Here is a 27,222-nt window from a genome sequence, read left to right as displayed (position 1 = left end):
AAAAATGATGTAAAGCCAAATATAGCTGTATTGCGTGATATTTCACTATATATCTTCATATATTAGAAGCCATGTATATAGTACTATAGTGACCCGAATGAGATAGATATATATAACTGTTTCACCATTAGCAAAGGAGTGCAGGGATTGAGAAAGGAAAATGCAAGAAGCACTCTACAAGCTGTAATAGTAGGTTAAGTCTCAGCTTGGAAAACTCTGGATTACTTGGGATCCCAGGTTTAACTCTTAACTGGGTTGATTCTTCAACCCTCCAAGGCAGATAAAATGATTTCCATGTGTGTGACAGGGTGCTATCAGCATTAAAATATATATGTCACTAAAGTCAGACAATATGTTTCTGAATACACACAGGGGCTGATCTGTCATAAGAAGGTGCCATATTTTAGTCACTTTTCAGAACAGAAACATACTTTAAAAACTGAACTTCTGTCCATTCAGAGTCATTAAAAATCCCATGGACATCTTCGTAAGAGAAGGGGTTTGGCTGCGTGTATACGGGACTCAGTCCTGCAAGCCTGGTGCAGACGAAACTCCCATTAACATCAATGGGGATTCCATACATGGAATGCTTGCAGGACTGGATGCTTAGTCTATAAAAAGTGTGTTGAGTCATTCAGAATGGAAGGTGCCATATAAATAGAGAACACTAGAGAATTAGTGATGTCACCACATCCAAATATTCTGAAGGGTTAATAAGTTCCAAAGCAAAAGAGTGACTTCATGATTATATGGAATTCTGCAGCCAGCTTTAGATTCTGACATCCTTGCATTATTGACTATTATTAAGGCTATGTTTTAGTTACAGGTATTTTTAGTAAAAGTCATGGACAGTTCAGGGGTGGCTAACAAAAATTCATGGCCAGTGACCTGTCCATGACTTGTCCTATATACCTGTGATGAAAACTTGGGCCAGGGGTTCTTTGGGGGTGGTGGTGCAGGGGCGCCGCTGGTGTGTGGGGGGAAGAGCCAGCGGTGGTGCATGGCCTGGGACCCTTGCTGGTGCAGGGGGGGAGAGGGTTGGCTGGGCTGGCAGGCTCCCTACCGGGCTCCGCGCAGCTTCCCGGAAGCAGCTGGCATGTCCCTGAAGCTCCTAGGGGAGGGAAGGCCAGGGGGCTCCACGCACTATCCCCACAGCTGCCATTGGCTGAGCCGCTCCCATTGGCAGGGAATTGTAGCCAATGGGAGCTGCGGGGGCGGTGCCTCCAGGCAGGGTCAGCTCGCAGAGCCCCCTGGCCCCTCCATCTAGGAGCTGTAGGGACGTGCCAGATGCTTTCAGGGAGCTCCCCTTCCCAACATAAGCACTGCCCCGCACCCCAACCTCCAGGCCCCTCCCACACTCAAACTGCTCTAGCAACGGCTGATGCGACTGGCCCAGGAGCTGTCTGATCTGCTCAGGCAGCCTGGAGCCAGCTGCACTGGCCGCTGCAGAAGTCATGGAGGTCACAGAAAGTCACGGAATCCATGACCTCCGTGGCAGACATGGAGCCTTAACTAATACATGTTAACACTCCAGCTGAATTTATAGGGATGGAAATATGTTAAACTTTGGTGCACAATTCTTTTAGACAGAACTTGTTCAGGAAGTGGTAGAGAATACCAGAGGCCCTGTATACAACAAACAATGCTGTAATGCTGCTAGAGGAACTGATTTACTACTTAGTTTTTCTGCAGAATCAAAAACACATGTTCTCCCAACTCTTCCAAAACACACACAAGCACTCTAGTATGTTTTCTACTTACTGGCTTCTTCTTTAACTTTATCAACTTCTGCCATTAATGACACTTCTTTGTCTATGATGCTAAAAAGGAAAAAAAAATATGATTTAACCCAAGATAAAACTATGATGTGAAGCAGAACTAAAATATATCTTATACTAATAAATGCTATTATATAAAAGACTTCAGAACGCTGTTACTGACAGTTTTGGAATTAATAAAGGGAAAATTAAATGGAAAGAGATAAAATAACTAGAGACTAACTGAATACAGCAGCCAGTGCTAACTAATCTCTAATGAAAGTTAATACATTATTAGCCAGATACTATCCTTTTGCATTTATATGAGGATATCTCTGATCTAGCTGCACAAGTACTATCTGGGTGCAAGTCCATATTCTCACTTCTGGATTAGTAAAATGCATCCTAGCTAATATCCATGTTGACCTGGTTTACCTCACAGTGCAGTTTCTTACAACAATGTAATTATGGCCACGAGCTAACAGCTTTCTCTCCTTAGCGATCAGGCAACAAGTTTCTCCAGAACACGGTATTTTAATCGAGTAATTAGTCTCTCCTTATGTAAGGTACATAACCCTTGGCACATCACCTAGCAAGGTCACTAGCTGGAAGATTCACCCTCCTTGCCCAGTTTTTGTAGGATTTATGGGATGAGAGAGGTACATGGTTGGCTTCCTTCCTGCCTTTTCTCCTGCAGAGCTCCTGAGCTCCCCCACTCAAGCAGAACTCCTGCAACCCTCTGCCACAGCACTCCCCAGTCCCCATCTGTGCTTTTTAACTGGCAAAATGCAGACAGGTGGATCTGTTGAGAGTTAACAGTGGGTCAAAGGCACTTTTAATATAACGATGCAAATTAGTGAAGTAACAGCACTAGAGAGCTCTCCAATAGATGGCGCTTTTGTACATAGCTCTGATATACTTTGTAAAGGAGTTCTTGTTTATTAACTATTATCAACATTAATTTTTCAGTTTTGCAGAATCAAAAGGGTTTTGGTCTTGTTTTAAAAAAAGGCATGGTAAGTAGGTCAGATCCCACAAGTGAAATCAGGCAGGCCACTACTGGGGGAAGTGGAAAGTTCAGCTCTTACAACAGAAACATCATAAAATCATAAGCCTTGGCACAGAATGAGATATTAGGAGTTCAAGACCTAAAAATAGCAGCATGAAATGTAGCTTTCTTTCTGAATCAAACCTTACTGATGTGAGGAGACTCGCAGAAGTCAATGAAACTGAAACCTTACATGAATAAGGAAAGGTTGAACAGGCCCTTTACGTCTGGGTTGTTATTCTTTCAGTATTCTAACATAACTGCATTGGGTGATGTGATTTGTATGAAAAGCAAGGGACAGTGCAGCTTCACACCACCCCCAGTGTAGGTCTGTTCCTGTTTGACACAATCTGGGCCATAACAGGAACAACTATATTACCAATTCATGTGAAAATACCGATATTAACGTACATGTGGTCCTACAGCCCAATAAAGAGTATAAACCAAGAGTATGTATGCGATGTAACAGCAATGTGAAGTGTAGTTACACATAGTGTAAGTCCAGAGTATGTATGTAACAGTAACACAAAATGTGGTATAGATAGGCTCACTTATAATTATAAAATTGCTTCCTCTTGGCAAAGACCAACTGTATATGCTTTAACTGTGCATAAGTCCTTTGTCAGGAGTCTATATTCTGCATTGGCAGATGGATGAAACAAGAACTAGAGATGGGCTCAGAGTAAAACTCTGGATCTATACAGTCCCTCCTTTTAGTAAGGTTCATATCCTAATCCAAACTTTGCACCTCTCCTCTCTCTACAATGGGCCGAACCAAAACCCCACATCCAAACACCCGCAAACTTTGAGGTTGTTCAGATTAGATCTGAACTTTGTACCTAGCACACGTCTTTTCCATCTCTAGCTACATAGCCTGACTGGTATTAGGAAATGGAACAATCAACCCATTAAGTCTCAATCACAGCTTCTAAAACAGCATTGAAAATTGTTTTTTCTAGTCTACACTAACACACATAGATTTCATTACTGGTTCAGAGGCACCCATTGTGGATAAACAGTTTCAACAATTCAGTTTCCAGCTACAGACCAATCTTCTTATGATCCTAAATAACTAACAGGATACAAGGATATTTGTGTAAAAGCAAATACAGGCCATGATTCTGTCTCTCTTATTCTTAAACTGAAATAACTTTACTGACTTCCCCATCCAGCATGCCCTTTTAGGCAGCTGTTACTTGGCCCGTAACATATGTAGTAGTTTACAATACCCGAGAGCAAGAGTTTGGTCCTGCAGTTTCAGTATTGTGAACGAAAAGCTCTCATAAAGTCAATGGGAGTTTTGTGGATAATGATTGGAGAACAAGGTCCTAAAGGAGTCACCAGAGCACTGGAAACTACAAGTCAGTTGTGGTATAAACACCTGACTAAAGTACAAGAATTCCAAGTGGAAATGGTTGTATGCAGTGCCGTTGTAGCCGTGTTGGTCCCAGGATATTACAGAGACAAGGTGGGTGAGGTCATATCTTTTATTAGCCCAGCTTCTGTTGGTGAGAGAGCCAAGCTTTCGAGCCACACAGAGTAGTTCTTCAGGTCTGGGTTTCCATTTCAGACAGCTAAATTCAGTATCTTCCATTGTTGCATGTAGTGTAGTTGTAGCTGTCGGTCCCAGAACCTGAAGAAGTAGGACCTGAAGAAGTGGTCCAATTGCTGCTCAATATTCTCTAGGCATATGGATAGACTTGGGATTCAAATGGGCAATTGATAATTCCAGCTTATTGCTCAGAAAAGCAATAGCTTCCCAGAATCTATTTCCTATTAATCATTCATGACCACACAGGTATCGAACTTCCTTGGCTGAATTCTCCAGGTGACAACAGTGTGTCTTGAAAACTGCACATGAAACAAACAAAAAAAAGCACTTACAAAAGTGCATCCACAGTACGCCACAGGTTATATAAACACAACCTTTAGATTGGAAAAAAAATGAAGAAATACCGAGCAATGAGTTCACATAAACAGAGTGAACAAAAACGCCTGGCCCAAACCACTTCAGACCTGCTCTCTCCCCATTCCAATAATAGATCTTTGAATATATGCTAAATTGCTTGGCCAGTTACATTATATTTTGATGCCAAATAAAAAAGCATTTATTACCAAAGGAAGAACGAGATCACAGCCAACCCAAATTTCTTGTATGTTGTACATTAATCATAGTAATAACTTGCCATTTTCTAGATAAGTTTCCACTCTTTATCTATTCTGGTACGTGAATAAAGAACCCCTCAGGAAGGTGCTCAGATACAACACAGAAGTTCCTAGATAAACAGGAATGATTTTGAAATTCCCTTCACAGCTATTACCTGTAATTGAAGATTGAGGCATAAACAAAAGTGACATTTCTGTGGTTCATTTGCCACCAGCAGAATAAATAATATGTTAAACTAAGCTAATTTAAGGACCAGATCCTCAGCTGGTGTAAACTGACATGGCTCCACTGAAGCCAAAGGAGGTACACTAATTTATACAAGGAGAGGATCTGGCCCCATATCTCTAGTATATAGAAGGAGGATGGCATACCTAATCCCAGCAGATGGCTATAAATCAACAGTTCTCAAACTGGAAATCACAAATCACCAATACATCATGAAGGATTTGTAAGGGGTCTATGAACTAATGAAGGAATATGCCTTTCCCCAGCGAATGTCTGATGCCAAACAGCACTGGAAGGTGGAGAGTCAGTGTAGTCCGTTTCTCATTCACTCATGGCAGGAGGAGGGTGTGGTGTGAGTGAAACTGACTAGTCTGATTCAATTCCCCTTTCCGCAGAGCCCAGTGCAAAAGGAGGTTAGTGCAGAACTCTCTTAACTCTTCACCTACCAATGGAACTTTATAGAGAAGGGAACAAATGAAAAAGAGAGGGACAAACAGAGGGGAAAAAAAGATACAAGACAAATGTACACAGAAAGAAGAAAAATAAATAAGGGTATGTCTACCCTGAAACTGAAGGTGTGTTTGCAGCTTGGGGAGGCACACCCGCAGCAGCAGCATGGACACTATACAGACTTGCCCTAAACCCTAGGTACGTCACTGTGTTGCTAGCCCACACTGTGGTCTGTGCCACCACATATTCACTGCCAGTTTTAGCCACATTAGCTGAATTAAACCAAGCATAGGTATGTCTATCGGAGCTGCAATCACCCCTCCAACTGCAATGTAGACATTACCCCCAGAGGGAGAAATGGATGTAAAGAAGAAAAAAGACAAGTGCATGCTCCTGGTGCTGGTGCTGAGGCAAACCCATTTTCCTGCTATCTTAGGGTATGTCTACACTGCAAATAAAAACCGCCAGCTGTCCCGTGCCAGCTGGCTTGGGCTGTGGGGCTGTTTAATTGCAGTGTAGATGACCAGGCTCAGATGAGAGCCTGGGCTCTAGGACTCTGCGAGGTGGGAGAGTCCCAGAGCTCGGGCTGCAGCCCAAACCAGAATGTCTACATCGCAATTAAACAACCCCACAGCCCGAGCCTCACGAGGCTAAGTGGGCTGGCCCAGCCCAGCCGCGGGTGTTCACATGCAGCATAGACATACCCTTAGTATTCCAAGCCATTCTCACACTGAAGATTTTGGTGCTTGTGTTTGTACTGAACAGTTTCTTAAATTGTAAGTAGTTTAATTGGTTTCAATGAGAATTCTCAAGGACTAAGGTACCACTCACCCTAAGCAACGCCATTCGATTCTGGCCCCATAAGCTATCAACACTTAAGGCAAATCAGAGCATTGCTTACCAATCTCTGAAATGAGTCCACAGTATGACCGTTCCCTGTTGAAAATTGGCTCTCCGAATGCCTTTACATTATGCCTCAGTATTGTCACTTTCAGACCACATCAGTCTCCACTGGATACCAAAGCTTACAGGTGACCTACTAACGTGTTTTGCAGCTATTGGAGTGATGGGTGGGTGGGGGGCTGAAAGCTCATGTAGGGTCTTGGGGAGCTTGGGCCTATTGTAGGGTCATGGAGTGTGAAGGGAAGGAGAACTCCAAGTTTAGAGAGCTGAACATTTGGAGAGGAAGTCCCTTTTCCTTTAAAACCGAGCGAATGTGAGGCCACAATCATTCAGTTCTATATAACTTACATCTAGTTGAAAGAATGTTTGGTCACCAAAAAGGACAGATAAATAACAACAGTTAGCATTTATATAGCGTTTCTAAGTTGCAGATCTCAAAGCATTTTACAAAGATGTTATTTATCTCCATTTTAAAGATGGGAAAAATTAAACACAGAGGTTAAGAAACTTGCCTGAGGACACACAACAATAGCAACAGGAGGGGAGTAGAACCCTGTTTTTTGATTCCCAGCAAAGAGTATTATTTTGCACAATACACATCAGTCTCTTGGACTTAGTACTAAAGCCAAAAGGTGTTGGCTCCTACAGCAGTTTTATGAAACTCTGTAAACTGATCAGCTAGGCCACATGTTAGGGACTCAGACTGGTTGAGCTTATAGATGGACAAATAATGAGCTCATAGATGGCATGAACTCTGTTTGCCATACTGAATTATATTTTTATAAAGATTAAAAGCACAACGCACTTCCCAAAAGACAATGTGGGTCAGAAGAAAACTACAGGTAAATATAATGTCACTCATGCCACATCACAGATGATTACTTACGTATGGAATAAGGTCTGCCTAGTTTTTGCACTTGCTTTCTCATATGCCTTTCCTGGGGCAGATAGAGTAAAAATTTTGGGGATGGTTTTGCACAAAGATTCAGTACAGTATTTAAATTACAATATTATAGAGTCACCTTTTGTTATTGAACATGAAAAGGATTTGACTCTATGGATAAGCAATCAAATAAAACATCCAATGAAACAGAGCTTATTCACATCCTTTTTCTCAAACAGCACTGGAAAGTCACAAAAATCCATATACAGTAGTTGCAAATTGCCATTCAGCATAGATGTTTGAGTCAGACTGTACTTCAGGGAGAGAACTCAGGATCTGACCCTGTGAGGTGCAAAACGTCTCCTTCAATCAAAAGGGACAGATCTTAGCATCATGGATTACACACATCCTTCAATCTCAACCCCTCTACCAATGGACACCCAGCTCCTTCAAAACTTGAGAAAAGCTGGGCTTGACAACATGCCCAAAGGTCACCAAAACTGGGACTCTGGGAGAGCAGGGAGGGACATGCATTTCAGAGTTAAAGATTCCTTAAGGAAAATGCCCTGCTAATAACTTCTTCAGTAGCCATAGGCCTAAAGAAAGAGCACTGGTGTGAACATGGGTCACCAATCACAGACAATAACCAGGGGTGCAGAAGTCACCTTTGCCAGTTTTTCAGGTTGGTTCAACAATAACATAATTTCAGTCATCAACTCTCCCTCATCCATTCTCCACCTTTAACACTTGGCTGTTCATTTCACTGCACCATCTTGGTCTGATGTGATGGAAATGCAGAACTCAGAACATCAGCATACTGAATACAACGCATCCCATGTTTCCTCAATAACAAAGACAGGCTGGACAAGAAGAGGTGACAAAAACCAACCCTGAAGAATCCTTCATAAAAGGCACAAATGGGTGAATAGAGACAGGAGAGGAATTCAGCAAAGTAGCAGGGGAGAAAGCCATCCGGTGATGTTTATGCAATGAAATTCAGGCAGTAGGTTAAGTTCTGATAGTCTCAGTTTGGTGGCCAGTCAAAGCACCCTGGGTGCATAACCCTCATCTGTTAGGCAGTTTTATTTCAAATTAGCTTCCTTTTATGTTTTCTTAATGTATTTGTATTAAATGCAGAATAATAAAGTGGACTATTAGATATTTTGATAGCATCTTTCACAGAAGAATCCAAAGCAGTTATGTGTTTCACAAACAACATAGTGTACATATGCACCCATGTTGGAGTGGAGGGTGGCAACCAACTAGTGCACAGCACAACAATATAAGGAGGGGTATTTCGGCCAAGGACACCAGGCAAACCTCTCATTTTTACCCAAAAGTCATGTGGGCCCTTACCATCCCCCTGGAACAGACTGAAGTTTAGTTTTAAGAGTGTTTTCTGAAAGATTTACATGAAGTAAACTGCATAGCACTCAGTTTGTTGTGAATGTACGTGTGGTCACTATCCTTGGTCTTTGTGTGTTCCTAGAGACTTTAAATCTGAAGCAAGAAGCAGAGGTGACTTTTACTCTATTAAGCCTGAAACTGTAGCCTCCAGAGCCAAACCCATGATGGTGTAACACAACATTACAAAATTCACTTTCAATAAAATAAAAGGCAACATTGTCCAGTATTCACTTTATCACAGAATTGAGATCTAATTTATCCCTGCTGTGAGTTAAGCATTTATTATGTGTGGTGTAAGAAGCTATGTAAGTGTAAGAATTTTGTTTTCTGCATACATCACCTTTAAATTTCCAGGTTTCTGAATGCACCTGCCAGTTTGTAAGGGGGAGCAGATGCAGCCTGTCCCAGAGAAGATACATACTGTACTTTCTTACAGAGGCTTCATTTTCATGTGTTCTTGTTTTGTTCTCTCTCTTAATAGCATGGATAATATAATAAAAAACACTCTGACTGACAGTGTGTGGTTATTCTTCGTATGTGTCAAAACACAGCAATCTGAATGCAATCAAAAAGTCCATATAATTAGAGAGGTAGGATTGAATGGGAAAAGGGGCTGGGTTATTTCCTATTTGATCTGAACCAAGATACTCATGTGCAGTATCTCTTCATAAATGCAGAATAATTTTAATTACCTCTTCCCTTTTTAACCAGTAGTTTGTGGTCAGTGTCAAATTATTTACTGTAATGAAGTCTGAAACTTGGTTCAATGGGGCTAGTTGTCAGTCCCTTAAAATTATCATCGCACTCTGTTAATCAAAGCAGACTGAAGATGGTTTTGTACAGAGGATTAAAAGGCAGGTCTGTAGCATTGTTTGATTACCAGAAGAAAAGCTGGATAAATGAAACTTTTCTGTGGCTGTGAACAGTGTGTGCAAGGAACAGGATTTTCTAAGTCATAACAGCATTACATTGCATTGGCTTAACACAGGGAACATCTACACTCAAGCTGGAGGTGTAATTTCCAACTCAGGTTGATGTACACGTGCTGGTTTTGATTGAGCTAGTGCACTAAAAACAGCAGTGTAGCTGCAGTAGCATGGGCAGCAGGATGAGCTAGCTGCCTCAAGCACAGTCTTGCCCTGGACCCTGCATACTTAGGTGGCTAGCCTGTCCCACTGCCCGTGCTGGCTACACTGCTATATTTAGCGCTCTATCTCAATCAAAGCTAACGCAGGTATGCCTACCCCAGCTGGACATTACACCTCGAGCTTGAGTGTAGACATCCCCATAGAGGAGATGCAAAGAGCATCCCAGAATAGGCAGGGATGTCACAGCCTTGTCCGTGCATTAAGCGACATCTGATGGCATGGGAAGGATTCACATGGAAGTTTCCTTAGGTTAATTTTGCATGATAAGCACTATAAGGAAGAGCACAAATCCTATTCTTGGTCGAAGGGATTGTGACTGGGCTTTTGACAAGATTTCAAAATTCGCACTAGAGTATCATGGCAAAACAGGCGCAAATGCCACACTATAATGAATAGCTGGCACAGCACTGATACTTGTAAGCCACAGTGACAGCTGTCTCATTTCACAATTTCATAACTTTGAATTTCTTCTGACTTCAGTGGGAACAAATTCATCTTTCCTGGTTTACAGCATGGAATTTAGTTCATGCAAAAGAAAAAGGACAGATGCTTGCCTGGGCTTTCCATAAGAATAAAAAGGACAGTGCTGTATTCTCTCTAAGATCCTTGAATGTTATTCAAAACTTTTCAGAACTCTAGCTTTACATTGCCACACTGGCTGATTTGTGGTTGTGCTCTACTGATGAAGTCCAGAAAACTCCCAAGGTTTGCGGTGATTGGAATCACCTCTCTCTATCTCCCCTCCAGCTCTAGTCATTATTAATAACCTATTATTCCTGAAGAGTGGCAATAAAAGGAGGAAACCTGATGTACTCCTGAATGTGTGGTGTTGGAATAACATAAGAATCTAATCCACAAATGCTCTTCAGGAGGGCTATTAATACAAGGTGCTATTTATGTTGCCTTCCTGGCAACTATACTAAACCCAAAATAAGACTATTTCTGTACTGTGGGGTATGTATCAATCTTCCTTTCCCTGTTTGTTTCCCTGTTTGTTTCCCTCAGGACAACAAATTCATTTCTTACAGCAGCCCCTGGAGAGAGAGGCAGAAAAAGGAAAAATGAAAGAGAAGAAATTCTTGTTTCAAAGGAGAAGTCAATACCTGCTTAGAAAGGAAAGGCTTCACAAAAATCAGGCTATGGTATGACAGGAGCCTGGGTTTCAAGTGCAATGGGCCTGATTCTCCTATGATTTACCCTGGTAAAACTCCATTGACTTCATCAGAGTTATGCCAGCATGACGTTAAAATCAGGCCCCAGGAGCTACTCCAACCTGTGCTGGGGGACAAATCAGCATCTGGCAACCCCAGCATGGGGGAGGTGCAAAGGTGCCCCCTCCTCTCACCACTCACACAGTCCCTGTGCTAAACTCAGCTCAGGTGATTTTGACCCAAAGGATTTACTGTAACAATGGAGATGCTGAATTTCCCCAAGGAAACCAGCACCTTTTATAATTTCACCATGGAGATGGAATGCATTTCAGCTTGGAGGCTAAAGAAGGTGTGGTAAGAGGGGACACATTAGAGCATGGGTTCGCAATCTTTTTCTTTCTGAGCCCCCTCTCCTCGCCACATGCTATAAAAATTCCATAGCCCACCTGTGTCACAATAACTGGTTTTCTGCATATAAAAGCCAGGGACAGCATTAGAAGGTAGCAACTAGGGCAATTGCCTGTGGCCTCATGCCACAGGGGCCCCTGTGAAGCTACATTGCTCAGGCTTCAGCTTCAGCCTTGGGTGGAGGGGTTCAGGGCCCGGGCTTCAACCCCATGCAGAGGGGCTTTGGCTTTCTACCCTGGGCCCCAGCCAGTTTAATGCTGGCCCTGCTTGGTGGCCACCCTGAAACATGCTCATGGCCCCCCAGGGGCCTCGGAACCCTGGTTGAGAACTACTGCATTAGAGGACTGCAGTAGAGCTTATCCTTTGGAACTGGAGACTGGGTTGCTTTTCATGGTCAGGGATATTTTGTGGTTGGGATCAGCAGACAGAAAGTTGGATTATTGAGTTAGAGGTAGCTGAGTCTTTCGTTAGTGAGGAAAGGGTTGTGGACTGGGTCAGCAGAAAAATGGTCAGGGCTGGGGAGTTACTGGGACTTTGACAGCTGGGGATTCAGAGGACTACAACATACATGGTCTCCTTCTGACTGTGCCCTGTATTGTGTGTGAATTCCACCAATTTTGGCTTTTACAAGCATCTATTCCCTAAAAATCAATTATTTTAGTGGCAGCCACTTTAGTTCTGCTGAGTGCTTAAAAGACGTAAGTGAAAACTTTCTTCAAGAAGTTTACAAAACAATGTTGGCTGCACACTTTATTAGCTAGCAAGTTGAAGAATCATTTTAAGAGAAGGACTGGATGGCTCCTGTAGGTGGATATGGAGGCTTTCTCCTTCAGGCCATTTGTAGGAACATAGCAATTTAAGATAAAAGATGTATTAGATCCTCACTTCTATCCTCCTACAAGAGCAGGTTATAGTCCTCTGCCACAGGATTGATCAGATGTGAGCTGATGTTAAAAAATTATATAATGCATAGGTTAAAAAAGAGAGTCTGTACATCTGGGTATAGTGCTTCGGTTATCCACAAATACAAAGTTTATTTTAGAAGTCATAAAATACATATATGAGAAGGGTAGTCAGGATCTGTAAAAGTGGCAGAGTCCTGTGGCACCTTATAGACTAACAGACGTATTGGAGCATAAGCTTTTGTGAGTGAATACCCACTCCTTCAGATGCATGCATCTTCTACGTGCATATGAAGAAGTGGGTATTCGCCCACAAAAGCTTATGCTCCAATACGTCTGTTAGTCTATAAGGTGCCACAGGACTCTTTGATGCTTTTATAAAATACATCTAGTACATAATCAGCAATAACCCAAATTTAGGTGAATACATTTAAAAATACAGTTTAGATATTAGCATCCAAACATTCGGGTACATCACTCATGAAAAGTTATACAGAGCGTTGGTTGTGGAAAGCAAATATATCAATGAATGAAGATTGTCCCTCAGTAACTGAGAATCAGAAAATGCAATCCTATTTTAGCCAAAAGGCCAAGAAGCTAAATCAAATCAGTAGTGACCAAAAACTATTACCATTTGAAAGTTGTTTGGCGGTCTGTGCCAAATGAAGAGGTAGTCTCAGTCAGATCCTCGTGGACAAGTGTCCACCTCACAAAGCCATCATGACTTGCTGGCAGTATCAGAAGAGATTTTAAAGGTTAAAGAGGCACAGAGACTGAACTATCCTCTTCCATGAGATGGGGTCACTCCAGGGCTTAGTTTAAAGTTGCCACATATATGTATTTTTCCTAAGGATTAAACAAATCATGTTGTGATGTTGCATCATCACATACTGATAAAAACATCACTTCTGAAAGAAATCTTGGACTCTTTAATGGCCTAATCCAAAGACTATTGAAGTGATGGGAAAGAAGCTCAAAAAATCATGTGAAATTTTGTGACAGCTGACAACCCACTGAAATATTATAGGGAAGGCTGAGAGAAGCTTATGCTCACTACTGTACCTGATCGGAGGATACACAGCAATTCAAGGGACACTTAATCTAGTTTAGGCCCCCGGATTAATTTTATAGTATGTCTCTGGTCATTACTTTTCATTTAGTGTATGTACTTACATCCTAAGGTTAATATATGTGATCCAATGGTGGAATAGAAAGGCTATTACATGTGGCAAAGCTCTATAATGATTTTATGTTTAGAAAAAAGCAGTCTCTCTAATTCAAAAACATAAATGTTATGTTTGTTAACCATACAGTACAAGAAGCTAGAATGATTTGGGTGCATATACATGCATGACCTGAGATCTGTAACAGGTGATTAAAAGCTTCATAACAGCCCTGAAGCAATGCTGCATGCCTGGAGAAATGGCTTTCTTTACAGTAATAATCCCATAAGAATAGTCATTAGATGACATATTTTGCAATGCCTCAGTAAACAGCATTCTTACATTATTAGCTCAACTGTATTTGAATTTTCATGGAACCCAAAGTTTCCTATTTGATCACTGTATTAGTATATACATAGTATTTGCATAGTAATCGAGATTAGGCTCATTTTTATTCTGGCTACAAAGGCAGTCTGACGGAGCAGACAAACATGAGACATGGTAAATCAATTTCACTGAAATCCTTCCTCTCTACAGTGCACCAGCTGGTAATGGTGAAAGTGCCCATGGGCTTTTCATTATGTGAGTTTACTTTAAGTCATTATTGTATTCCTTTACTAATACAGGTATATCTAGAAACCCTTGATTATAGTGGTGCCTATGAACACCAGAATAATTATAGGTCTGTTTGCATCTTTCTTTACAAATCACTTTACAATCAGCTAGTAATTTATAACTTGGCTATAAAAAGTGTTTCGGCTAAAAATTGGCATAGTGGGCCTCAGAGTGGGAGAGCATTTTGATTTTTATAACTTAAAAAAAGAGGAGGTTACTCACCTGTGCAGTAACTGACGTTCTTGGAGATGAGTGTCCCTGTGCGTGTTGTGCGCCCCTGTTCAGAGATTTTTACAGCAGTACCTGTATCGGCTGCGCACGCGCAGAGCCTGCCTCGCATACCAGTCTTGTCTTAATAGTGCGCATGCGCGGCCCAACTCCTCAGTTCCTTCTCTACAACGAAGGCCGCCCCAGCTCCGAAGTAGGGGGGCGGGGGGTAGGGAGTAGAGCACCCACAGGGATACCCATCTCGAGGAACGGCAGTTACCGCACAGGTGAGTAACCTCCTCTTCTTCTTTGAGAGGTGTCCCTGCGGCTGCTCCACTGTAGGCGACTGAAAAGCAGTCTCTCTCAAGGAGGTAGGGACTTCGGATCTGGAAGGAATACAGTCGATAGAACAGCTCTGCCCACACGTGTATCAGTGATGGGTCCTTGTGTAAGAGCATAATGTTTTGCAAACGTATTTTCAGAAGGCCAAATGGCAGCTCTGGAAATGTCCTTAAGGGGAACATTATGTAGAAAGGCGACTGAGGCTGCCATGGATCCGGTGGAGTGAGTCCTGATAGTAGGGGGAGTCACATTCTGTAATTGATAGCAGAGACGAATGCAACTCGAGATCCAGTTGGAAAGTCTGTGGTTAGAGATAGATGAGCCCTTAGAGCGTTCTGCAATGGGGACGAATAGCTTGTCGGAGCGCCTAAAGGTTTTAGTCCGGTCCAAGTAGGACAAAGCTCTGCGCACAACAAAAGTGTGCATCGTAGATTCAAAGGAATTTGCATGTGGTTATGGAAAAAGATAGGGAGATGGATAAGCTCATTGACGTGGAAAGATAAGTGCACCTTCGGTAGAATTCTGGGGAGTAAGCGTAGGGTGGCTTTGTGCTTAAAAAATATGGTGTATGGCAGATCTGCCATGAGTGCTGCAATTTCTCCTGCACGTCTCACAGAGGTAATTGCTACTAGAAATGCAGTTTTCATAGAGAGATGTAGGAGGCAACATGTGGCTAATGGTTCAAATGGTTTTTGGGTTAGGCATGTTAAGACAAGGAGAAGGTTCCAAGGTGGATTAGGCGGTTTGATATCTGGGTATAGGGTTTGGGGTCCCTTAAGGAATCGTTTAGTAATGGGGTGAGCAAAGATAGGCCTATCAATGGTGGCATCATGGAACATTGTAATTGCGGCCAAGTGGACTTTGATGGAACTCAGGGAGAGTCCAGAGAGTTTAATCTCTAACAGATAGTTGAGGATTAGCAGGAGAGGCGCAGAAAAAAGGAGCAGTTTCTGTGGCAGCCCACCAGTGTGTAAATCTTGTCCAGTTATGAAGGTAGGTGGTGCATGTAGAATTTGTTGTGCTATGAAGGAGTACATTTCGAACCTGCTCCGAGCAAGTTCGCTCGGCATGAGAGAACCATGAAGGAGCCAAACCTTGAGGTGTAACATGTTAAATTGGGGTGGAGTAGCAGACTGCGTTGTTGGGACAAGAGATTTGGGCGGAGGGGTAGTGGGATGGTTGTGGAAAGCGCCATCTTGGCAAGGAAAGGGTACCTGTCTAGGCCATGCGGGGGCAATCATTATGACCCTGGCTTGGTCTGTTCGTATTTTTATTAATACTTTGTGTATGAGTGGTATTGGGGAAATGCATATGTGAGGTCGGGGTTCCATGGGAATATGAACGCATCCCCCGAGGAGTGTTTGCCTAGTTCTGCTCTGGAACAAAATCTTGGGCATTTCTTGTTTGCTGCAGTTGTGAAAAGGTCTGTGGTTGGATATCCCCATGTGTGAAATATGTTTAGTACTATATCCTTGTTTAGTTCCCATTCGTGGTCTATGGGAAATCTTCTGCTGAGGTCGTCTGTGGTGGTATTGAGAGAGCCAGATAAGTATGCAGCTGATATTCAGACATTGTGTCTGAGACACCAGTTCCATCATTTCATCGCTTCTGTAGAAAGGGAGTGGGATCACCCCCCCCTTGCCTGTTTACATAGAACATGCAGGCAATGTTGTCAGTCATTATCCTGACATGTTGGTTTTGTATGAAGGGGAGAAATTGGAGGCAGGCATTGTGTATCGTTCAGAGTTCTAGACGTTGATGTGAAGGGACATCTTGGCAGGAGACGAAAGCCCCTGGGCAGTGTATTGGGGCACGCATGCTCCCTATCCCGTAAGGGATGCGTCCGTAGTTATGATAACTGGTGGGACGTCCTGTAGAAAGGGGACCCTGGAGCAAAGGTTGTGAGGCAATGTCCACCAGTGGAGGGAGTCCTTGACTCTGGGAGGTATGTATAAAAGGTTGTTCACACCATGGGCATTTGGTCTGTAGGCAGTGGTCATCCAACTTTGGAAACACCTCATGAAGAGGCGAGCGTTTCTGACTACAAAGGTGCAAGAGACCATGTGGCCTAGGAGTTGTACAATCTCATGCAGTCACCTGTGGACTGTTGTACAGCTTGGCAACCAAAAGGTTGATGGTGTTGAGAAAGTGGAGTGGGAGAGGTGCTATTCTTTTGCATGAGTCAAAATGTGCTCCTATGAACTCCAGTTGTGGGGTGGGAGTGAGTGTAGATTTTCTTTGTTCATTCGCAGGCCAAGAGCATGGAAACACTGGACTATCTGTTGTGTGGATTGAATGGCTTCTTGGAGGGTCCTGGCTTTGAAAAGGCAGTTGTTGAGGTAAGTAAAAATTATGATTCCCTGCCTTCTAAGATGAGCTGTTACAACTGCGAGGAGTTTGGAAAAGACACAAAGCGCAGTCGAGAGGCTGAAAGGTAGGACCCTGTACTGGTAGTGTTGTGAGCCCAAAACAAAGCAAATAAAACATCTATGATCAGGATATATGGTCACATGAACATAAGCGCCCTGCAGGTGGAGGGCTGAAAACCAATCTCCCTGCTTCAGTGCTGGGATTATGGTTGCAAGAGTCACCATTTTGAATTTTTTTTTTAAATAATGAATTTGTTGAGGCATCTGAGGTCAAGAATGGGTCACCATCCCCCAGTTTTCTTTTCTGTTAAAAGTAATGGGAGTAGAACCCTTTTCCTCTGTGTTGGTCGGGCACTGGTTCTACTGCTCCTAATTGGAGAAGGTGATGCACCTCTTGGTGGAGCAGTTGTTCGTGAGAGGGGTCCCTGAAAAGGGACAGGGTGGGGGGCAAAGATAGGAAGGGAATGGGCACTGAAGTAGGGATGATGTTTTCTATACCCTTGACCACATCTTCAAATTTGCTTATTTGTGGGAGGGGGTTGACACAGAGCCGATGAATTGGTATAGTGACATTGGTATCTTGGTCACTGATGTTGTTGTTCATATGGTCTATGACTTTGTTGAGTACATGTCGGGTAGCGTGGACGTTGATAAGGTTGGTATCTATATTGTCTCCTCCTATTTGCAGGGGTTTGGATACAGAGAGACCTTAATGTCGCTCTCGAGTCCTTCATGGAGTGAAGCACATCGTTGGTGTTACTGGCAAATAGTTTTCCATCAAAAGGGAGATCTTCATTGGTATTCTGAACTGTGCGAAGAAAAGAAGACAATGAAAGCCATGAAGCTTGACGCATCAGGATTGCTGTAGCAGTGGACCTTGCAGCTGTATTAGCAACATCAAGAACAGCTTGTAGTGTGGTATGGAAAATGGTTTGTCCCTCAGAGACTATGGCTTTAAACTGATGGTTTTTTGCTCTCTGGAATGTCATCAATAAAGTCCATGAGTTTCTCATAGTTTTTGTGGTCATATTTTGCCAGAACGGCCGAAAAATTAGATATCCGGAAGTGTAATGTGGACGAAGCATACACTTTACGATCAAGCAGCTCCAGCCTTTTACTGTCTTTAACAGGGGTGGGTAGACCTGGGAAACTGGAAACTTTTGGTTAGCTGTCTCTACTACCAATGAGTTTGGCGCTGGGTGAGTAAAAAGGAACTCAGACCCTTGGGAAGGAATAAAATATTTCCGGTCGGCTTGCTTACAGGTAAATGTGCTAGTAGCCGGTGTCTGCCATATGGTTTTGGAAGGATCCATAATGGCTGAATTTATAGGTAAGGCAATCTTGGATGTGGAGGTAGGTTGCAGGATGTCAGTCAACTCATGTTGGTTTTCAGAAACTTCCTCCAGATTAATCCCCAACTTGTTGGTGACTCTTTTGAAGAGGACTTGAAATTTTAAGAAATCATCCGACAGTGTTGGTGGGGCAGGCAGTATAGCCTCATCCTGTGTGGATACGGGCTCCAGAAGGATTGGGGAGCGTGTGTAGCGTGTTCATCGAAGTGTGGAGTAACAGCTTGTTGTTGTGTCTCATTCATAGCTGTATGCACTGGAGGTGGCGAGGTGGCATTGCTCCTATTTCTGGCATCTTGGCTATCACAGTGGAATCACTTATATGGTGCCCCTGGACCTTAGTATTGCCACTGAACGGGGAAGGGCATAGGTGGTATCCTCCACGGGTTTGTATACCAGGGAGGGAGGTCTCTGATGAACGAAGACCTAGATTTTGTGTGACCAGTGCTGATTTGGGTCTATAACTGGGAGAACTGGTATGATGAAAAGTCTCCCTGCACTATGGCTTCCTCATCACTAGAAAAGTGAGAGACAGCAGGAGACAGCTGTCCGGACCGCATGTGAATGTCTGGGGGGAAAAAATAGGTGTCAAGTAGAGGTGACTCTAGGTTAGGTGACACCTGTAGGTCTGGTGAATGAATGAACTGTGGTGCCAGAGAGCCCATGTGAGAGAAACCCTCTGTGAGGAGTGCCTGCGGCGCTGGAGGGCTGTTCAGCACTGACGTTCCCTGCACCGTAGTGGTCAATGCATGCGCTGAGGTCGGTGGTGCTGGGGAGGTAAGCGCAGCCCGCCTCTGTTCCGGCAAGGTCCTCTGTGCTGGCACCGTGTCCATTGTGGTGCTGAACGGTGCCATGAGAGAGACAGGCAACTGGAAGCCTGAAGCCTCAGCACTGGGAGCTTGTGCTGTTGCCACAGGCAGAGGTGGGATTAGCACGATGCTGGAGGAACCTGGCGCATCAAAGGTACTGAGCTGAGAGAAGGTCCGCATAGAAGAAATAGACCTGGTCAGTGACCTTTTTGTGTGCAATGTTTCCTTTGAGGGAGGGAGGCGGGTGTTTTCTCTTTTGTCCTTTTTGGAGGCAGGAGGGCTGTGGTTCACTGAGGAGCCCGTACCTTCTGTACGAGAAGCAGGTCTGAGTAACTCCTACCCAAGAATCATTTTCAGGCGGAGTTCTCTGTCTTTACATGCCCTGGACTTTAATTTGGAACAATGGCCACATTTCTGAAGAATGAGGGACTTCCCCAGACATTTTATACCCTGGGAGTGACCATCTGAGATAGAGATAGTGTCTCTGCATGTAGTGCACTGCTTAAATCCTGGGGAGCCAGGCATATTAGCGGGGGCTGGAGGCTGAGAGGAACAAGCGGGAACAGATTTTTTTTTTTTTAAGGGATGAACTTATCTAGTAACTAGACTGCTAAACTAAGGGAAAAAAGAATGTAGAATGGGTAAGAGAAAAAGTTTTAATGAGTCTGCTGTAGGTCCAACTCTGGACGGGGATGGTAGAGAAGGAACTGAGGAGTTCGGCCGCGCATGCGCACTATTAAGACAAGACTGGTATGTGAGGCAGGCTCCACGCATGCGCGGCCGATATAGGTACAGATGCTCCCTGGGTTACGCAAGACCCGACTTGCGCAAATTCGTACTTACGGAAAAAGTTCCGTAAGCTAGAAATAGGAGGGTTTTGTTTTGTTTTTTGGCATAATGGTCAGGTATACCAGGGGTTCTCAAACTGGGGGTCGGGACCCCTCAGGGGGTTGCAAGGTTATTACATGAGGTTTGGCCTCCACCCCAAACCCCGCTTTGCCTCCAGCATTTATAGTGGTGTTAAATATATTAAGAAGTGTTTTTCATTTAAAAGGCGGGGGTCACACTCAGAGGCTTGGTATGTGAAAGGGGTCACCAGTACAAAAGTTTGAGAACCACTGAGGTTAATGTTTCCGACTTACGCAAAATTCGAGTTACGCAAGGCATTCTGGAACAGAACGACTGCGTAACCCCGGGAGCATCTGTATTGTTGTAAAAATCTCCGAACAACGGCGGAGGGGCACACCGACACCTACAGTGGAGCACCCACAGGGACACCTCTCGAAGAAGAACAGAAGGGTCTGTTTTACAGTTTTAAAATTAGGGAGCACAGAAAACTATGGCTTTGGGGGGGTTACTGGGCTAACCAAGAAATAGCTTTGTTTTTAAAGCTGAAATCTCACAGGTTATTAGCTCATAGTACAAGCCAGGCTCATTGCTTATATTTTCAAAGAAAGAAAAAATAGATGAGATATTAACACTGAAAAATAGTCTATTGCCCATGTACAACAACTACTTTTTACCATACTTCTGGTATTCAGGAGTCTTAAAAAGCAAATCTGTGCTGTTGGTCATAGTTAAGGTAAGTTTTTGTCAGGGATATTTTTAGTAAAAGTCACGGACCGGTCATGGGCAACAATGAAAAATTCACAGAAGCCGTGACCGGTCCGTGACTTGTACTAAAAATACCCATGACAAAATGGGCATCCTGGGCAGCTGCAGCGGGGGGAGGAGGGGCGCGGCTGGGAGCTCCAGGGTCCCCCTCCACTGGCGATTCCAAGCTGTGGGGGTCCCCCTGGTCTCCCACCATGGCTAGGAGCTCTGGGGATCCTCCCTGCAGCCTGCTGCGGTGGGAGCTCCCAGGGTCCCCCCAGCCGCTCCCCCAGCCGCTGGCAGCGACCGTGAGCAGTGGGGATTTCCCCAGCCGCTGGGTCCCCCCTGTTGCCCACGGTGGATGGGAGTAGTGGGGAATCCCCCTGCCGCCCACAGTGGCGGGGAGCAGCGGGGGTCTCTTTTGCTGGCCAGGAGTGGCAGATCCTCCATCGCCCATGGTGGCGGGGAGTGGTGGCGGGGAGCAGCAGAGTTCACTCCTGCCACCTGCAGTGGCTGGGAGCTATGGGGGTAGCTGGTGCTGGCTAAAGTCATGGAGGTCTTTGGAAGTCATTGATTCCGTGACTAAATGACAGCCTTAGTCACTGTCTCTGGGCACACCATGATGTACTTTGTCAGGTATGCAACTGTACACTTGCATGCAAAATGGCATCCTCCACACAGCATGGCCTCACATGCATCATGTGTGCGAAGTGACGCTGTGCAGAGGACACCATTTTGTTTGAGGGCCTGAAAGAATTTTCCCGTGGGCACAGCCTGTCTTGTGGAATGTCATGCATGCTTTGCACACAATAATGGTGCCACTCATGGATTCCCAGAAATTGGAGCCACTACATCCATGGGTGAGAGCATGAATGAAATAACAACAACCCACAAGACCTTGCTACATCTTAACAATTCCATTGGCATTGGTTGAGTTATATGTCATCAGCACACTGAATAGGTTTCCTATATACTACCCAGTGTGTTTCCTTCCTATGTATCTAAGGTATGGCCCCCATTACCATATCTGAGCAACTCATAGTCTTACCTATATTTATCCTCACAACATCCGTGTGAGGTAGGGCAGTGCTGTTATTGACATTTTACAGATGGGGACCTGAGGCAGAGACAGACCAAGGGACTTCCCCAAGTCACACTGGAAACCTGCTGCAGAACAGGGAACTGTACCTGGCTCTCCTGAATCCTAAGCTCATGCCCTCACCATGGGTCCAACCTTCCTCACCATATACTGGATAAGTCAGACCCTTCTCAGCTTGTGACAGATGGTGAGATCATGACTGAAGGTGGGGTGCTTGCTGACTATGGCTCTGATTTTACACTGTGATCTGCGTGGGTACAACAATCTGCCTTTGTTGATCACAATGCAGGATCGAGGCATCTGTGACTATTACTAGAGATAAAGTCACCCTCTCCATTTGGATAGCTATAGGCAAGAGGGAACGTACAGGCTATTGAGGTGTGAATGATCTAGACTACAGAGATGACATGACAAACACTAGAAAACAATACTAACGGCTTAGAGAAAGTGAGAAAATACAGGCTACAAGTCAACATCTCTAAGGCTAAAAGAATGAAACTGAGAAGGAAGAAGGTGCAAGGAGACAAACAGAGTTCTACATCTGCCAAGGGAAGAAACAGAGTAAATAAAACTCTTCTCTCTTTGGGGTGTCAGATACCTCAGAATACCAAATGTAAAGCAAAGGTAAGGAAAGGGACTGCACATCAAACTTGGCACCAAATGAAAGCTATCTAATGAAAGTTTTCTGCTCCCCTTTTAACACATGTGGAAGGTAACCCAAACTGCCGGAATCTGCCAGAGGTAAGAGAAAAGAAACTAGGCACAAGCCCCTCTGCTGCAGTTCTGTGGAGTTTGGCATCTTCCGGCATTTCAGGGCATCAGCTTTCTGAGGCATGCTCCCCTCCAGACTTCACAGATATTTGAGCAAATAACCAACTAGGAGTTAATGCTGCTCCATTAACTCTTTCTGGGTCTCCTTTCACAGTTTCTACTGCACAGCTAGTAGAGGCATGACTTCTTCCTGGTGTGATCCAGGGGACTGTGTGGAGGCATCAAGCACCAATGGGTTTTCCAAGGTTCACGTGGATCTTAGGGTATCCATGCATCTGCGGTAAGACTGGTAACAGCACAAACATGAGAAGGAGCTCTGGGAAGATTTGAAAGAAAATAGTTCAGAGGAACAAGGAAGACAAAAATCTGGCAAAAAGGAACCTGGAAATACAGCCAAAAAGGACTTCCTGGAAATGCTGGAAGTGGACATGAAGATAGTTCAGAGGCATTATCAGACTTGCTAAAGGAGCCCTGGTAATGCCTGCTCTTGCCTACCACACAGCCAATTATTACCAGGGCATTGGGGTCGCCAACACCAGAAAGATCACCTCCTCTTTGAGGTAGCATCCTCATTAAATCCTACCAAGTCAGCAGAGCATGGATGGGGCTATCTGAGTAACAGAGAACAAGCATCTTTAAATGCCATCATGTTAGAGTGTCAGGATGGGCATGCATTAGGTTCATTCTGCTGCTCTAAAGTTGGGACAGATGGCAGCGCTACTTATCAGCCGACACTCAAAGAGCACAGATACATCCTTTTAAATTATTCCAGCCGGATTTTAAATAATGCCGAGAAGCTGCCTTTTCCTCCACATACATAGAATATATACTACCCATCTTTCCCCAGGATGTTTGAACATCTTTGTTTTCCCAACATTATTATGGAGCCAGTTACTATCCACCATATGGAAAAGCTTTCAAGTACTATTTGCTCACATCAAAAATCTTGAATGTAGTGTTTTTAGTGCTCACTTTAAGGCACTGGAGCTATGAATATGTTTGAGATGAAAAGGAGAGAGGATGTCTGTTTGGGCCAGTTCTGCATGAGATGTAATTAAATCTGCCCCTTATTATTCTCTACAGATTATTTTCCATTTGTGGTGGGAAGTGGATCATATGGGCAAATAGCAGATGGTTCCTTTTAGTTCTCCATATGACTTTGTGCATAGATTCTGATATGTGAAAATGATTTTCTCGTGAAAGGTGTTATGAGGACTGTGGCTCCTTTTGTGCTTTCTACATTTCACTCTAATTTCCTGGGGGCTATTTTTAATCCCAAAATATTTATTCAGCCTTTTCACGGGAAATTGAGAACATGCTATTATAGTATACGAATGTTAGCCCCAGCCACCGTGTCTTGATCAAATTCTAATTTGGGGGAGGGTGGGAAGTACATTCTGCCTTCCTAAATTCCCCCTGCAGTCTAATTGACATATAGAATTCTTCTTCAGGTATGTCCCAACCTGGTCTATAATGTGGCTGTGTGCTGGTACACAGCTGCACCCCAGAGTTGGCTGCATCTGAGTAGTGGATGAATTGATTTTTATTTATATTTTAGGGTCAAGTATGCCTGATAGACACATGCCAGTGTTGGATGTGGTGAAGAACCAAATGGCCAAGGAGGCACTCCATGAGGGATGCTCTGTAATGAAAAATGCAATGTAAACCTGTCTTGATGGCTTCCAGGTGCATGTTTGGGGCACAGTGGGCATGTGCCTAGGGTGCTTTCTTTGCATCCAGCCAGTTCTGCCTGCTAGGGTGGAGAAGGGATGAGGTCCTGGCTTTGCCTCCCCACATGCTCTTTGAGGTTTGCTAGTATTCTTGAGGAAATGAGCAGGGCATAATCCCTGTGCTCCTCCCAGGACAGGGACTGGACGAGTGCCTAGTTGCTGCACAAGAGAAGACATGGGGACAAGGCACAATCAGGACAAAGGAGGTATGGTACACTGTGCACCAGGGAGCAAAAGAGTAATACATAGTCTAGCCCATGGTCTACAAAGTGCTTTGGATTCTTTGGGATGAAATGCACCATATGAAAGTACGTCATTATCACATTATCTGGGGCTTAAGGGAAGAATTACACCTACTCAAGTGCCTCTTAAACTTCCTGTCCTGTGGTGTTTGTTTATTTTTAAACGGACATCTTAGGATTGTTTTTGGCCCGGTTTCATTACAAGTTAAATGAGGAAATAAGCACTGCATTCCTCCAAGATGTTATAGCGTGACATACCACATCTGCTCCACATCATTCCTTTCAGTTAAGATGGGTGGAAAGCACTGTTTTGTCACGTAGGTGACTTTTTAACAGCAGCCTTGACTGAGCTCATTCAGGAGTAAACTTCTGCCATCAGTTAAAAACACGAGGTGATTTACAAGCTGGCTGGAGACATAAGACTTCCTCCAGCTGTTGCCACTCCTGGCCCTGTGGTCTCTGCTGCTAAGGACAGAAAACTCTCTGGAACAATCCACTGAAAATCTCAAGATGTCTCTGACCACATGCAATGTTAATTTCCCTTTGTAATAATGGGACAAGTTGCTGCTTAGGGGCAAGAAGCAGCCATATGAAGTTGTCTCTGCACTCCTTTGCTCCTGCTGCAATTGGTAAGCCAGTGAAGTGAAAAACTAGTTACTCCTTCTCAGAAAGAAATATTGGAATACCCTAAAGACCTGATTTGATACTGATTTCAAGGGGAACAGGCAGTAAAAATAAAGGAGGGAGGAGATGACACCTACTATGGAATCAAAGGAAAAAACAAAACTAAAAGAAAACAATAGAAACAACAGAAACTAAAATGTCATTTATCCTTCAGAGGAGACATAAGAACAAAGGTCCTGACCAAGTGTGTTAATTAAAAATCCAATGGCTCTTTTCCCAAGAATAGCGGTGCTAGCTTCATGTACCAGGAATGGGCCAATTTCCAGTCTGGCTTAATGCATTCAGCCCACCTAAATACCCCCTGCAGTTTTGACTGGGGATGGTACTTCTCAGTTCTCATTCTACACTGCTGGGTAGTGTTGCCGAGACCCTTCCCACCCCGTAGGTGGCTTTGCTTCTGCGGCTGGGAAGTGAAGTGATTCCTCTACAGTTTGTAAGTGCTCTGGAATCACCAGCATGAAGGAAACAAGATAATATGACAGGTTTCAGAGTAACAGCCGTCTTAGTCTGTATTCGCAAAAAGAAAAGGAGTACTGATGCATCCGATGAAATGAGCTGTAGCTCTCGAAAGCTTATGCTCAAATAAATTGGTTAGTCTCTAAGGTGCCACAAGTACTCCTTTTCTTTTTAAGATAATATTATGTCACTAACATTCCTCACTAGCTCAGGCTGCTCTCCTCTTGGCCATGGAAACAAAAGTCTGGGTAAATTACTTACTTTTTACCGGACTGATAAATATACTGAGCTACAATGAACGGAACAGTGATAACTATTCAGTAGTCTGAGGGCTCCTCTTAATTACCTTCTCCTCTTTCCACCAGCTGCTGATGCTTTCTTTAACTTTAAATTCAGGAACATGGGACATCAGTAACATAAGCAACATCCCAAAGCCTGGTGCTGCATGCTGAACATATGGGGCCCAATCCTGCAAACACTTACTACCGGTCACAGCAGTTACTATTGTGATTAGTCCCATTTAAGTTACCACATCGTGGAGCAAGTGTTCACACGATCAGGTCACTTCTTATTGCACACATAGGATATACAGTGCATACAAAGTTATCCCAGGAAGGATATTTATTTCCCAGGAAGGCTGACGGAATGACAACGGATTAGTAGTTAAAACAAAGAGATTCATGGATTTTCTACACATTCAATCAGGCAAAAATTAGGCCTATCAACTGCCTAAATCAATTGCAAGATGATGCACCACATCACTGATATTTTCACCCCAGACTTCATCCCATTAGGGTATCTGTGCTGTAACATTGTGATGTATGAAGGAAACTGTTCTGTGGGGCCTGCAACTTGAGAGGCATGGACCTGCCCTATTGCATTCTACAGTTTTTCATAGACTAGCTGGCACTTCTGTAACCTAATGAGCATGATCCTGCTCCCACTGAAGTAGATGGGAGTTTTACTATTGATTTAAATGGGAGCAGTAGCAGGTTCCATGTACCTTTTGAACTGATTTCTTATCACTGTGAATATATTTTGATGCATGTACTGTCTAGTGTAGCAGCTCTTTATAAGCTAAAAGATAAATAAATAGAGAAATGAATACTCATGTTTCTCAATCTGCTAACACACTAATATGGGAACACAGACCATTTGCAGGTGGACTCCTGGAGACAGACCTCTACAGCTCATGCTTCATTTTCATGATCCTAATGAATATCATTTACAGATCTAACTAGTGACAGGTTTCAGAGGAACAGCCGTGTTAGTCTGTATTCGCAAAAAGAAAAGGAGTACTTGTGGCACCTTAGAGACTAACCAATTTATTTGAGCATGAGCTTT

General features: G+C 43.7%; 1 protein-coding gene across 4 annotated transcripts in view; it reads right to left on the bottom strand.

Annotated features, from left to right (window-relative positions):
- Window positions 1-27,222, bottom strand: part of SPATS2L (spermatogenesis associated serine rich 2 like) — a 146,864-nt gene that overhangs the window by 16,370 nt on the left and 103,272 nt on the right. For all 4 annotated transcript variants that reach the window (XM_048868836.2, XM_048868837.2, XM_048868838.2 and 1 more), the window contains one exon: window positions 1,762-1,820. In XM_048868836.2, the coding sequence (XP_048724793.2) occupies window positions 1,762-1,820 (59 nt within the window). The remainder of the gene's footprint in view (window positions 1-1,761; window positions 1,821-27,222) is intronic.

Source organism: Caretta caretta, chromosome 11 (genome assembly GCF_965140235.1).
Source record: "Caretta caretta isolate rCarCar2 chromosome 11, rCarCar1.hap1, whole genome shotgun sequence".
In the NCBI taxonomy this organism is placed as follows: domain Eukaryota; kingdom Metazoa; phylum Chordata; order Testudines; family Cheloniidae; genus Caretta; species Caretta caretta.
The sequence above is the reverse complement of the archived record's forward strand: the minus strand, read 5'-3'. Positions and strand labels throughout refer to the sequence as shown.